The sequence below is a fragment of the Ammospiza caudacuta genome, chromosome 5 (genome assembly GCF_027887145.1).
Source record: "Ammospiza caudacuta isolate bAmmCau1 chromosome 5, bAmmCau1.pri, whole genome shotgun sequence".
Taxonomy (NCBI): Eukaryota; Metazoa; Chordata; class Aves; order Passeriformes; family Passerellidae; genus Ammospiza; species Ammospiza caudacuta.
This window is the reverse complement of record NC_080597.1, coordinates 75523864-75538388: the sequence shown is the minus strand read 5'-3', so window position 1 is coordinate 75538388 and position 14525 is coordinate 75523864. Positions and strand designations below refer to the sequence as shown.

At 48.2% G+C, this 14525-nt stretch overlaps 1 protein-coding gene across 1 annotated transcript in view; it reads left to right on the top strand.

Moving 5' to 3' along the window:
* PLXNA4 (plexin A4) overlaps window positions 1–14525 on the top strand; it is a 470405-nt gene that overhangs the window by 342777 nt on the left and 113103 nt on the right. Inside the window, exons 5-7 of the mRNA XM_058804666.1 lie at window positions 6541–6664; window positions 10226–10379; window positions 13661–13760. Coding sequence (XP_058660649.1) covers window positions 6541–6664; window positions 10226–10379; window positions 13661–13760 — 378 coding nt within the window. The remainder of the gene's footprint in view (window positions 1–6540; window positions 6665–10225; window positions 10380–13660; window positions 13761–14525) is intronic.

Sequence of the window (14525 nt, the reverse complement as noted above, 5' to 3'; positions counted from 1 at the left end):
CCCTGATTGCCCCCCAGCACTGGAGGGAAGGTGTGAGGAAAGGGGGGCTGAGATGATCCATCAGAGGGGGAGAGAATTTATCCCCTGAGGGAAATGTCACTGTTTAGAACCAGAAAGGAAAACTGAAATGTCAAAACCTTTTGCAAAAGTGTGATTCCAGCAAATTACCTGTTTGGAGGTGGTGGAAAGGTGTCATTTGGGGCTGCTGGGTTGACCCAAACCATTGAGCTGTCTCTGAGCTTTGCCATCAAACACAGATTTTTCACATCCCTCTCCTTCCCTGAGAGGCCACTTGAACACCCAGAGTCAAAAGAAAACTGCTGTGCATCAAATGGTGAGGCTTCTCCAAAAAGGATTAATTTCTTTAGAATTTATTTCTGGGAATTAAAAATTTTTGATGTTTTTTTTTCCTCACTGAATAAAAAAAAAAATTACATTGTGTGCTAATTACCACTTGTAAAAAGCCCCCAAACACTCTGTTCTGAGTAGCAATTTCTGATCAGATCCAATCACCGCTCTTTTGTCTTGAAATTTGTTATTAATTAACAGAATTGCAGATAAGACCTTTTCCATTGCCAGAAAACTGACTTTTTTGGGTCTCACATTCAAAAAGCTGGATATTTTAGTCTGCTTCTTGGGAAATCATTGGGAAAAATGTCAAACAGAATCCAAATCTTCTCCTTTTTCAACAGTTATGGTTATGAGCAAGCAAGGCTTGGTCAGGAGAAAAATAAAGGTTATTTTTGGGGGCTGGGGGGGTTATGTGTGTTACGTGGTGGTTTGGGGTTTTTTGTCTACAACAGGATGATGGAGATGAGAGTCTGGCTTGGTTTGGCCAAGATTTAGGGAAATAATGGCTGGATGTAGGGAATTAATGGCCTGATTTAGTGATTTAATGATGATTTGGTGTCCCAAACCAGGACCTCCACCTCAGACTTTGCCTTGCTCTCAGTCTGTGCCTCGTTTTCCTGTCTCTGCCTTCTAATTCCAACCTCATGGACATATCCTGAAGTTTAATTAGCTGCAGGCAAAGCCCTCTGAGGTTCTCTTGGGGGAGAGACACGAGAGAAGAGGAAAGTATTAATTGAACATTATTAAAATAATTGGTTGGCGGCTGGCGAGCAGAGGGTGAGCACCAGTGGTATTTATTCTTAATGGGAGATGAGGAGGAAATCACATTCCTCATGGTTCAGTGGTAGGAGCAGCTCCTCAGTGTTTGTGCTGATGGTTTTGGACCAAGCAGGACACTTGGAATTGTTGAAGTCACAGCTGATGGTGAAAGAGAAGCTGCTGGTGAGGCACCCAGAGGTGTGTGGTGTCTGCACCATGATCAAAACAAGCTCAGGGGTGGGAAATGCTCTTTTAGTGGCCTGGAGTGGGATGTGGTGCCACTGGGTGGGAGCTACACATCCCCCAATTAAGGAATTAGGGAGTGTGGCAGTGGAAATAGATCTTGGAATGTTGGGGGTACAGAGATTTTATTATATATACAGGTGTTTTTTTATTTTATTATATTAAATTTGGCAGTAAAAGGGTTTTTTTCTGTGTAAACAATTATAAACACAGCAGGTGAGAGCCACAGGAGCTCCCAGGGTAGACAATGACTGCCACCAGGGACAGCAGAAATGATGAGTTGAGGTTAGGATATTTCATTATCCCTCCCTCAGCCCAGCTGCCTGCCAGGTGACCACTTTCATCAGCAGGGCCTGGATGTACTTGTTTATTAAAAGTCCATCTGCCTTTATTTACAGTTTGCTGAACTTCTGGGGCTGCCACATCCCCTCTGGGCAGATCCTTCTGTGACCAGATCCTTTGCCACTTTTGTTCCTGTGTCTCAACCTCACCACCCAGGGATCTGAGGCTGCTGCTGGAGGGAAAGACTTTCCTCTGCATGTGTTGGAACAACTTTCTCTGCTGTTTTTTCCTCATTTGGGGAGGGCAGAACAATTTTGGTGGTTCAAAGGAAGGCTGGAGGGAGAAGGTTGCTTTGTGTCAGGTATCTTTTTCTGAATTGTAGGATCACAGAAGGATTTGGGGTGGAAGGGACATTAAAAATCATCCAATTCCTCCCCCTGCAAAGGGCAGGGACTATCCCAGGCTGCTCTAAGCCTTGTGCAACCTTGGACACTTCCAGGGATCCAGGGGCAGCCACAGTTTTTCTGAACAACTTGTGCCAGGGCCTCACCACCCTCTAAGAATTTTTTTCATAATATCCAAACTAAATCTCCCTTCCTTCAGGGCAATCCATCACAGGAGAACCCACCACATGGAGAACTTCAGCTGCAGTGCTGGGCAGACACCTTGGGTGATGTGTGAACCCACAGGGTGCTCCAGCTTAGGAGAGATGAGGTGGTCATGGGAGAGGGGATGGGGGAAACCATGGTCAAAATGATCTGAATAGGAGCTCTCGGAGTCTCTGTGGTCAGGATGACCCCGAGATGTGTCAGAGAGTCTCTTCTCCCAGCCTGGCAGCCAAAGGAGTCAGGATTCTTCTGTTCTGCTTTTCAAGGTTATTTATTTGCTGTTAACCATTACATTCTTTCTCTGACCTGCTGAGATCTGTCCAGCAGGTTGGGTTGAGGCACACTGACCGCCTTGGGGTGGTGTTATATTTTTATACTAAAATGACATTAATTACAATAATTTTCCAATACCTATCACCTCTGTTGGACAGTCTATCTCTATCCTAAACCAATCCAAAAATGCCACCATCACCCAGAAGATGGAGGACAAGAAGAAGAAGGACAAGGCACACCCAAATCTCTCCAACTTGGCTTCTGAACCCCCATTCTAAAAACTCAAAATTCTACTTTTTCACCCTGTGATAAATTCACTAACATTCTATTCAAACTCTTGTGGCTTGTAAATTCTCACACAAAGTTGGTAATTGTTTCCATGGGCTAAAATCAAAGGCACAGGTGTTTGTGACTCTGTGCCAAGGTCTCTGAGCCTCCTGCCAGGGTCTGGAGTCCTCCATGGCAGACAGAGGAATGTCCTGGCACCACCATCACTCCTTTCTGCATGCACAAACCTCCCAAAGCCACTGGCAGGTGGCTCCATCCCTTCATGTTTGATTCCTGAGGCAGCTGTGGGTGCTGACCCCAGAGCCTGAACCCTGACCCAGAGCCCAGCTCAGCAGAACTCCCCCACCACCAGACTCCAGCTCCAGGTATTTAGAGCTTTTCCAACTGAGGAATTACACTGAAAAAGTCAGACAGTGAAAGTCAAAAGTTAGGAAGTGGCAGAATTGAGGTCACCGTGGAAAAAAAGGAATAATAACCTGTGATCCTGTAATTAAAATCTGGCTTGCAGTGTGTGAGTGCAGGCAGCAGATTTGGAAGTACAGAAGCTGCTTTCAGTCTGGCAGTCCCTAATTCCTGAGACCCTGACACAGCAGCCTTAACATTATGTTAAACCCAGGCTTAGTTTGGTTTGGTTTTTCATAAATTCATGCTTTGGATGACGTTATTTTCACCTTATGGCAGATATCAAGGCTGCAATGCACATCAGTCTAATATGCAGTGAGAGTTTGGTCTGAAAAGTTTCATTTTTTAAATGTCTATGACCTGTAAACAGCAAGGTAAAATGTGGATTATTATATTCCTGCTCAGTGGTGGGATTGGGAATACAAACCACATTCCTGGATGCTTAATCCATATCCACAGATTTGAACTGAGCCTATTTAATTTTAGAAAATCCAAATATTTCTGTTGTGCTGCAGCTGAAAGAAATAAGTGGGAGATAACTGAACATCTTGAAGAATTTGAGTGCTTGTGTTTTGATTCTGAGCCCAAAAAGGTTTCCCTTCCAAGCTATTCCTGGGAGAGGAGCTCCCACACACCCTGTGGAGCTTTAATGGGATTGCTGTGGCTGTTTGTTTTATGGAAGTGCTTGGAAAAATCTCAGGTCAGCATTTTGCCTTTTGGCTTTTGTCCCACCATGGGGGACTCAGAGTTTTGGGGATATTTAATGGGCTGTTGGTCCAACCCTCTGTAGAGTGCCCATTTAAAATTCCTGATCCAGCGTGTGGCAGTGCCAGAGGAGATTTAATGGGATGAGGACTCCTGGGGAGCAGAGAACAGGAGCTGCAGTGCTCCTTTTGCTCTCTCAAACCTGCAAAGTGTGCTGAGAATGGCCTAAATATCCATTTATGGGTTCTTCCTCTGGAAATACAAAACTTTGCCAGAAAGATGGAGAAACTGGAGTTTGGAGTTGGGGTTATCACTTTATCTAGTCATTCCATAGAGAGAAGCCAAGCCCTGAAGTTTTAGCCAGCCTCAAGCTTTGTAACATTTGGATTAACCACATATAAAGATTTTTTGTGTGTGTTTCCATGGATCCTCATCTGCAAATCCCCGTGCACAAGGGTGCAGTGTCTGCTCCAAGGAGCAGGGATGCTGAGGGGTGATCTTGGAGCTCCAGCAGCCCCCAGGTTCTCTCACAAGTGAGACTCTGAAGTCTGGGAGCGGGTGAATAATTTAACATCCGCACTTAAGTCTTTATAGCTGCTTTTAATGGGGGGTAATAGCACTGCTAATAACAAAATCCATTGAAGACACCCTGTGCAAGTCCATAACATTAACTTAATGGCAGGAGGTAATTGGCATGCAGCTGGAGCTGTCCTTTTGGATTAACCCTGTGGATTTCCAGGCAGACACCTTCCTTGGAGCAGTGGCCTTGGCAGCGGGTGTGGAGTGAATTACAGATGTGGTTTATGTTAAACGAGTGCAAACCTGGGTGGAAACAGGGGAAACAGCCACCAATCCACTTTTCTGGGTTGTGTTTGTACCTCACAGGTGAGATGAGGGGTAGTGACAGCACTGAAAACATCAACAATTAATGAGTGGTGTGAACTTCATGCGTTTGCGCAGCCCAAGTGTGCGCACACAGATTTCACTGGGCTGTCACTTACTGGGGACACCTACATTTTTAAGATTCAACTCTCAGCACTTCTAGTCAGCCATTTTCAATACGTGTAGAATTATACTCTTTTCTGACCTAGAGATGGGGCAACTGAGAAGTGTTTTAAAAACTTTTATTCTATTTTTAGTCTTATGAGAAAGGTGAGACAACACACATGTTATCATTCACACCATCACAATCAGAAGCTAACTACTTCTGAATTACAATACATTATAAGTATTTATTGGTCTATCCCACAAAGGCAGATGCAAAAAACTCCTTAATCTGCAGGCATAACTGCTTGGGGGCTGGCTCCATCCCAGAGGTGAGGTACCAGCAGCCCAGAGGCACCACAAGTGTGCAGCATTCTCAGGAGAAACAAAAACCATGGGCTGTGCATGGCTTCCCTACAAGGACAGCCCTGCCTAAGGTGTTCCCCAGCCCTTGGGCAGCAGAGTTTGAAGGGCTGGGGGTTTGGCCCAGGGAAGGTTGTGCTGGTGTGTGGGGAGACAGAGAATTCCTGCAGCTGGGATGGAGCTTTCACCCATCACACTCCTTCCTCTTACAGGTTCCTTGTGACTCCTCAGTCTGCTTCAGCAACCCCACAGCTGCCAGCAGCAGTTAATGCTCTCAGACCCATGGTGGGGCTCTTGGGAATCCTGTGCAGGGCCAGGAGTTGGGCATGATGATCCTTGTGGTTCCCTTGCAGTTCAGTATATTCCCCACAATCCCATCAGCGCGCCAGGGCGCAAGTGTGGTTTTCCACTTGTGCCCTCCCAAAGAGCACAGAGCTGACTTTCTGTCCACACTATCTGAAATAGACACGGGCAGGAGACCTTTCTCCTTTTTAATGCCTTTATTAAAAGTGATCAGCTCAGGTGGGGAAAACTAACGGGTCTGTGCTCACGCCACCGCTACTCCCAGGAGTGACTCCAAGGAGGAGGAAGAGGAACAGCGCAGCTTTGTCCACTGGTCTGTGGGCAGAGCTGGGAGTTCTCTCCTCATGAGAGGATCAGGAGATTCTCTGCTTTCCTGGTTTAACATTTGAGGTCCTCTGTCTATCTGACAGGTTAGGGTGAGGGGTAAAAATGGTCTTAGCAGATACTAGATCCTGTTCTTCACGTCTAGACATCACTTTGATTCATCCATTTCATGTAAGCTCATTTTTTGTAGGGTTTTTGGCTAGGTTTGGTGAGAGGTCTCTCCTGTTGCATGAGGTCATTTGCATGCTAACTTCGAGGTCTCCTCCTCTTCACCGTCTGGGTGCTATCCTCCAGGAAGCAGCAGGGTGTCACTCAACAAAAGGGGGAATTCTTAACCATCAATGACAAGTGATTACAATAACAAACAGTTAGAACTCCACCCTGGCAGCAACTGGCCCAACTTGAGAACTCTGCAACATTTTAAAATAAATTGGCAGCTTTTTCTACTTATAACACCCTGCAGCTCAGGATATTCCCCATCATCCCATGAGCCGGAGCGCGCCAGGGCGCGAGCATGGTTTTCCACTTGTGCCCTCCCAAAGAGCACAGAGCCGACTTTCTATCCCATAGTGCTGCTCCCACTGCCCAGGTCTGTCCCCACACTGCCAGCCTGGCTGTGTGCTCACCCTGTCCCTGTCTGTTCGTGTTTCCCCAGCTGCACGAGGAAGGAGCGGTGCGAGCGCTCCAGCGAGCCGCGCAGATTCGCCTCGGAGATGAAGCAGTGCGTCCGCCTCACCGTGCACCCCAACAACATCTCCGTGTCCCAGTACAACGTTCTGGTGAGCAATGACAACCCCTGCCCCCTCTCCTTGGGTTTCACCTGCCTGTGCAGCGTGGTAGATCCAGAGATTCAGCAGCAAGAGGTTCTCCAGATTGCGGTAACTTCCCCAGTGGCTCTGCTGGCGCAGGGAAGGATTCACCACAGGAGAAGGTTTTGGCATTGGTTATTCTCTGACATTTTGCCATTGGTTATTTTCTGTTTAGAAGTCTAGAAGTGGACTAGGAAGAGTCTTCTTTGTTGTCTATGAGGACAGGTCTGAAGGGACTCTGTGTCCTGCAAGCGTTTTGTGTTGCCATGGGAGAGGAATTAATGAATTGCTTCAGGCAAGGGACATTTTTGTGGTTAGAAATTGCATTCTAGAAGAAAGCCAAGTGAAGGATGATGTTAATTATGTCAGTGAGCTCCAAGTCCTATCATTTTGGGTGGAAATGTCTCCTTCTAAGTCCCCAGGAAGTCCATCCTGCTCCAGCACTAGGGAGGAGAGAGGCAGGAGGCCGTGTAGAGGAACCTGAGGTTTCCAGGGCTCCTGCTGTCTCCTGTGACTTTCCACATCACAAGGTTTAGCCTTTCTGGCTTCCAGCTACTCAGGCAGCAGCCAAGGAAACCACACAGTGAGTGCTGGCAGAGCAGCAGATGATCCTGATCATCCCTGGACTTGAGGCAGGAAATCTCTGCTGAAAACCTGACCAGTTTGTGGTTTCCCTCCTGACTCATGGCAGCAGCACCAGATGTGATGAGATCCCAACATGCCCCAAGAAGAAGACAAAACCCCATTTCTCTCGGGCTACCAGTGCTCTGTCTTTTTGACCATGCTAATTTGGGCTGCAATTAAGTTAATAATGCAGGCCCTAAAAGCTCCATCCCTAGACAAGCTGGTCATTAGCCCCACACCCTGAAAGGCCTAAATGGAATTTAGGCAGCTGCCAGACCCCTTCCAGCAGGTGACAAGTTTGGATTTCTCCAGGGATAATGAAATCAGCCTTTCAAAGCCTGCATGTCCAATCACTGCTGCTTTGTTTCAGCCTCTTAACTTTGCTGTGACTTTACTTTCCCCAGGCTTCAAACAAAACTGATCTGAGACATCTTAAGTTCTTTGTTCTTCTGGGAGTTCAAGGTTTCCTTTCCGTATTCTCTCAGTAGCTGTTGAATTCTTTCATGTTGGAATAAATCCTGGGGGACTGGCTGGCTCGGGGAGACTGAAAATGATAACAGAATAAGAGACCTTTTCCTCTGGGTTACTCCCAGGGTGAGTCAGCCCAGAGCTGCTGGGATCAGAAGTTGCCATCATCTGTTACCCAACATTCTGCATGGGCCTTTTGATGGAAGTCTCAGCCCAGTCCCAGCTAAACTGGTGACCCAGCTCATCCCATCACCAGAGGCAAACCAGGAGGGGAACAAACAGAGGGTTGATGGTGTCCTTGGCAAATCTCAAATCTAGAATGCTAGGATCTTGAGTTCTAGCAAAGTGTCAGTGACAGTGAGTTCTTGCCCATGGAGGCAGAGCAGGTGTTTGTGTGGTCAGCCATGCTTTTAAATTTTGGGCACTAACAGAGCCTTGGAAAATCTTACCTGAGTCTGTTTCACTGCTCTGGGCTCTCTGAGAGGAGCTGCTTGCCGAGGGAAGGGTCCAGGCTGTCCCAGGAGTGTGGGATGTAGGACTTCTTGTCTGCTTGGGGTATGCCCTGGCTCATGGAGGTTGTGGCCAAGCACTGCTCTGCCCACCAGACAGTGTCATCTTCTGCATGGCACAGCTTCCTCGTGCATCACCCATGCCCAGAGGGAGATTTGTTAAGAGGACAGATTCCAGATTCCACTGCTAGCAGGGAGAATGAATTCGGCCTCAGTATTAAATCCATCAAAATAACCAAACCTTTTTCCTGTTCCCCATCCAAAACAAAAAAGCATCTTTCCCACTGCCATTCCCATGGCCCCAAAATGATCCTACTCTCACAAAGGCTTAATGGCATCCAGGACTAAGGCCTGTTTGCTCAGCCTTCCTCCCTGATGGTCCTCAGTGTGGAGAAACAGCTCCAGCCTTTCCCTAAGAGAGGAAAGCACAGTGTGTGGGAGCACTGAGTGTCACCTTCTCATCTGTCCTGGACTGACCCCTGCTCTTTGTGCTGGTACAACAACACCTCAGCATGCACCTGTGTCTCCTTTCAGTGGCTGTCACCGCAGAGGGACCTCAGCCAGCTCAGGGATGAGGCAAGTGTGGAGAACATCTGCAGTTGATCCTGTGCTGAGTGGTTGGCTCCAGTGTTTGGTCACAAAACCATTAAATTTACACTAATTACCAGGTGCTGGGGTCCCCTGGGGTGCCCTCTGTGTTCAGGCATGGCCTGGTGAGTTGAGCAGGACCCTCAGTGATGGAGAGCCGTGGGACAGGACCTTTATTTGGGAAGCTGGCAGCATGACTGTGCTCTTCCAAAGCATGGACATGGTGCAAACCAGCCCTGAGATTCATTTTCCCATGAGCAATGCCAGAGGATGCTGTGAACTCCAAAAACACGGGGAAGTCCTCCTTCATGTTTTTTTCCCGTATGGAACCCCAGGATAGCACGAGGAGCCAACTGGTGGGATGAGCAGGAGAGGTTTCTGTGCCTGTAGAGACAGGGGATTTTTTGTGGTGGACTGAAGGCTGTTGCGACCGTGTTCACAGGGGTCTCAGGTTGAGGGAAGAGATGAGGATCTGACTCCATGTTTCAGAAGGCTGATTTATTATTTTATGATATATATTATATTTAAATGATACTAAAAGAATAGAAGAAAGGATTTCATCAGAAGGCTAGCTAAGAATAGAATAGGAAAGAATGATAACAAAGGCTTGTGGCTCAGAGAGTCTGAGCCGGCCAGACTATGATTGGCCATTAATTAGAAACAACCAACATGGACCAATCACAGATGCACCTGTTGCATTCCACAGCAGCAGATAATCATTGTTTACATTTTGTTCCTGAGGCCTCTGAGCTTCTCAGGAGGAAAAATCCTCAGGAAAGGATTTTCCATAAAAGATGTCTGTGACAGGCTGTAACTAGACTCTCCTCACACAGGAAACTTGGGGACAGAGTGCTCCCCCCTGCTGGTGCTGGCAGAGCAGCCCGTAGAGAGTTAGACTGGAGCGCTCCAGTTTCTCTGGAGTCTGCAGAGTGCCTCTTGTGAGTAGCAGTCACCTTCCTCAGAAACCCTGGGGGCCACCACAGCCCTGGGACCCACGGCTGGCTCCAAAGACTCCCTGCCTAACCTGACACCTGCATGACAGACAGCGAGCACTCCCTGCCCTGCACCTCCCAGCCAGCAGTGGGACACTGCAGTGCAGGTGTCCCTGCACAGCCACCTGCCACCTGTGCCAGCACCAGCATCTCGTGCCCTCCCCTCCTCACTCGTCCCTCTCCCCAGTCGCTGCTTTCTGCTGAAGGAGGATGCTCTCTCTAGCAAGAGGCTCTTTGTGCGACCTCTCCAGTGTAATTCTCTGCTGCTGGCCCAGCTCTGGTGTTTGGCTGAGTGTTCTTTCTTCTCTCTTTTTCTGCTTCTCCTTCTCTCCCTCCGTCTTTGCCTGCAGCTGGTCCTGGAGACCTACAACGTCCCCGAGCTGTCTGCAGGAGTCAACTGCACCTTCGAGGACCTCTCGGAGATGGATGGGCTGGTGGTGGGCAGCCAGATCCAGTGCATCTCTCCAGCTGCCAAGGAGGTGCCCCAGATCATCACAGAGAATGGTGAGTACCCCACAGCTCCTCCACCTGCACCTCTCCCTCCCATCCTCACCCCACACCCTGCATCTGTCCTTGATGCCCTGTGAATCTGCCCTAGAGCAGAGGCTGGGCAGAGTTCCAGAATAAAGCAGGGATTTATTCAAAGGATCTCTTGCATGGGTGCACCTTGGGCAGCACCAGAGCCCAGCCAGGGCTGCACCCAAGATGAACCAAAACGGCCCCAAAATGCACGAGCGCTGCCGGGGTCTGTCCCTGGGATCAGCTCTGCTCCATTTGCACCTTGCAGTTCATTGTCCCATTGCAGCTTTAGCCCAGGCAGTCCCACCCTGCTTGTTTTTCTCTCTCCAGCCCACGGGGTTTGTGCTCCTGGGCTGAGATTTGGGGCATTTGTCCTTGGTGCCCAGCTGGAGCAGGAATTGTTTTGTCTCCCTGCTCTGTGCACACAGCTCACTAATATGAAGCTCAGACCCACACACTACAGTAGTACAGAGTGTGAAAAATATAAAAGCTAAAACCTGAGGCATCATCCTGCATCCTCACAAAGCAGGATTTGGCTCCTGAGAGCCTGAAGAGAGGGTAAGAAAAGCCCTGGGAGCAGGAGGGATTCTGGAGCTGCACATCATGACACGAGTTGTGTGGATGTGAATGTTTCAGAAGCGCCAGCCTTTAGCTGCAGCCCCAGCACCTGCCCTGAGGTGCTCCTCTGTGTGACACGAGGTGTTTGCAGGCTGCCACCGAGTGGCAATTGCACGAATCCAGCAGAGACACGACATGGATGTGAGATACTCCCTCTCCTTTTGGCCAGGCTGGAGTTACACACCAGGGGTACAGGCTTACAGGCTCCCAACACATCCCATCCCATATAACAGACAGAAATTCCTCCAGAGCTGGACAATCCTGCCTGTACTGCCTGTAATTTCACCCTGCTCCTCCCAGATTTAAGTCTGTGTGATCAGCTCCTTGTCTCCATTCCTGGCCTTACTGCCTTCAGTTGTTCCAGGTTTGCTTCTGGCTCCTTCTCCCACACTGGTCCAGCATAGAAAAATGCCTTGTCTCCAAGGGTGCTTCCCCTATCCACAATTTCCTGCACTTTTTTCTTTCCCTTTTTGAACAAACTTTCTAGGTAATTTCAAGAATTCCTGTGACTCTTTACAGGGACTTACTACAAAGACCTTTACCCTGCTATCACCCCCATCACAGAGAGGATGCTGCCAATTTTTGTCCTTGGCTTCCTGTGAAAATTTGCTGTAAAATTTCCCTCTGGGGATCCTCAGACCGCAGAAAATGAGGTGACAGGGACTGTCACCATCACCTGTGCTCTCCCTGAGCTGCGCACAGCTGCTGTGCTCTGCACTGCAGCCCCAAAACAAGCTCCCAGGAGGCTGTCACCACTTTCAAGTCCCACTGAGTTATCAGTCATGTTTGCTTACCAAGACAGGCACCAGAAATTCTTTCCTTGCATCTGTCCCAGGCCAGGCTATCATCAACCAGCAAACAAAAACAGCAGTGAAAGGTGGAGACAGGAAAAGAGGGAGAGATTTATCTGCTTTCAGGGCACCTGCAGCTTGTCTCAGCTTCAGAGGTACTGCTCTGCACCTCTGCAAAAACCAAGTTCTCCCTGCAGTGCCAGAGGCTGGATTTGAACCAATGGATGTGCGACTATCACACCTGGGGCCATCCAATCCTCATATCCTGGTTTAAAATCTGCAAGATGGTGGCAAAGTCATTAAATATGGCAGAGCAGATGTGCAGCAAGGCCAAGCAAGATGTGTCCGGTGGAGTGTGTGTGGGGTGTGTGTGCCCCAAGGTGGGTGAGAGAGCACCAGGTGCTCATTGTGACCCCTTGTCAAGTTCACTCTAGCCTTGATGATTAATGAATCTTCCAGGTGAGGAGGAAAATTATACAATTATAGACTGGTTTGGGTTGGAAGGGCCTGAAAGATAATCTCATTCAAACCCCCAGCCATGGGCAGGGACACCTTCCACCATCCCAGGGTGCTCCAAGCCCTGTCCAGCCTGGCCTTGGACATTTCCAGGGATCCAGAGGCAGCCACAGCTTCTCTGAGCACCCTGTGCCAGGGCCCCCCCACCCTCACAGGGAAGGATTTCTTTTTAATATCCCATCTAAATCTGCCCTCTTTCAGTTTAAGGCCATTCCCCCTTGTCTTATCACTCTGTGCCCTTTTATAAATAACAAGGAAAGGGCCACCCAGGTGAATCTTGAATTAAACCTGGGTCACTTCCACTGCACCCATTGATTGCCCTGTCTGAACTGTGGGGAGAAGCAGCACCTGACTGCCCAGCTTGGGAGCAGTGGGAAAAGGGATGGGGAAATGGTATGGAGGAGCTGAGGTGAGAAGGGAAAGCTGCAGAAATGGGTGGGTCCCCCTGGAAGTGCAACGGATTTCACATCTCTCACACTGAGATGGGTTCTTTGCAGCCACAGGCTGAGGGGAATGGAGCTTGGGGTGAGTGGGGCGAGTGAACATTTAAGGAATGTCCACATGCTCTTTTTCTCTGGGAACATTGAGTGAACCAGCAGTACAGACCAACTTAAGGACAAAATTTTATTTTAATAGCCTCCAAATTCCAGACATCTGCACTCATTCGTTGAGCTTGGTTTTCCTACTTGATGAATTCAGTCACCACAGTTTGAAATCAGACCTGCTGTCCAGACGCTGCTACCAGGAACAATTTCCAGTGGCAAAGACACACCATACCTGTGGGAGAACTGGGCTCTAGAAGGAGTTTATAACACTTTTTACCTCTATTTTACATCTGTACTGAGGACAGCCCAGCCAAGGTGCTGTGGGACAGCTCCAGGCTCAGGTTGGTTTCCTGGCCAGCAGGGCTAACAGAGCAGTCATACCCTGATGTGTGATGGTGTTCACAGGGGTCTCAGGTTGAGGGAAAAGTTGAGGATCTGACTCCATGTTTCAGAAGGCTGGTTTATTATTTTATGATATATATTATATTAAAACTATACTAAAAGAATAGAAGAAAGGATTTCATCAGAAGGCTAGCTAAGAATAGAATAACAAAGAATGACAACAAAAGCTTGTGGCTCGGACAGAGAGCCCAAGCCATCTGACTGTGATTGGCCATTAATTAGAAACAACCAACATGGGCCAATCCCAGATGCACCTGTTGCATTCCACAGCAGCAGATAATCATTGTTTACATTTTGTTCCTGAGGCCTCTCAGCTTATCAGAAGGAAAAATCCTAAGGAAAGGATTTTTCATCAAAGATGTCTGTGACACTGATGTGCCTATTTTTCCCCCAGGTGACCATCACATTGTCCAGCTGCAGCTCAAGTCCAAGGAAACGGGGATGACCTTTGCCAGCACCAGCTTTGTCTTCTACAACTGCAGCGTCCACAACTCGTATGTTCAGTTGCTTTGGTACCTGTTTCTTGTGGGCACGTGTCCCTCAGGAGGATGTTAAAGTGTGGAGGTGACCAGGGGCTGGGGTCACTTGTGTGGTGCCCACAATGGTGTGTCCCTCCTGAGACGACTCAGAGTGTGGGGACCACTTAATCTGCAGGCAGAGCATCAAATTAGGAGCAATTTGCCACAGAATTCAGTCAAAACAGAATTGTGCCGTCAGCACATGTGACACCAGCCGTTCAAATCATGAACGAGATGGGGCTGCTGTGGAACGTGCCTTGAGCTGTTTTATTTTTCAGCATCAGCCTCATTCCGTGGTTATGACAATGGGAAGATGCCAGCAGCTCGCATCCCAGGCAGCAGACCAAGAACTTAATGTTACAACTTACTTTATAAGTTTTTTGACCAATCCCACACAGCAAAAGCACATTGACAGCAGTTCTATCCAACCACTGTAAGCACAGGTACCTTTGGTTAAACAATGCTGGCTTATTTCAAATACAATACCTGCTTTTAAGCCTTAAAACACAATACACAGAGCTCCATTATTAGGCTTCTAACTTCCTAATATCTTGCTAGATAAACTTTTCTTCAGCTTAGGGAGTTATTCTAGACAAGTGTTAATGCACAGACCATTGTTCTATTTGTTCTTGCTTCTCTACTTTTTAAATAATTTTTCTGCTGACCAATCTCATGGCTGCTGCTTAGCTCTAATCACAGTTCTGCTGCCTCTGAGGCCTGCATCTTGCAGGTTCCCAAAAC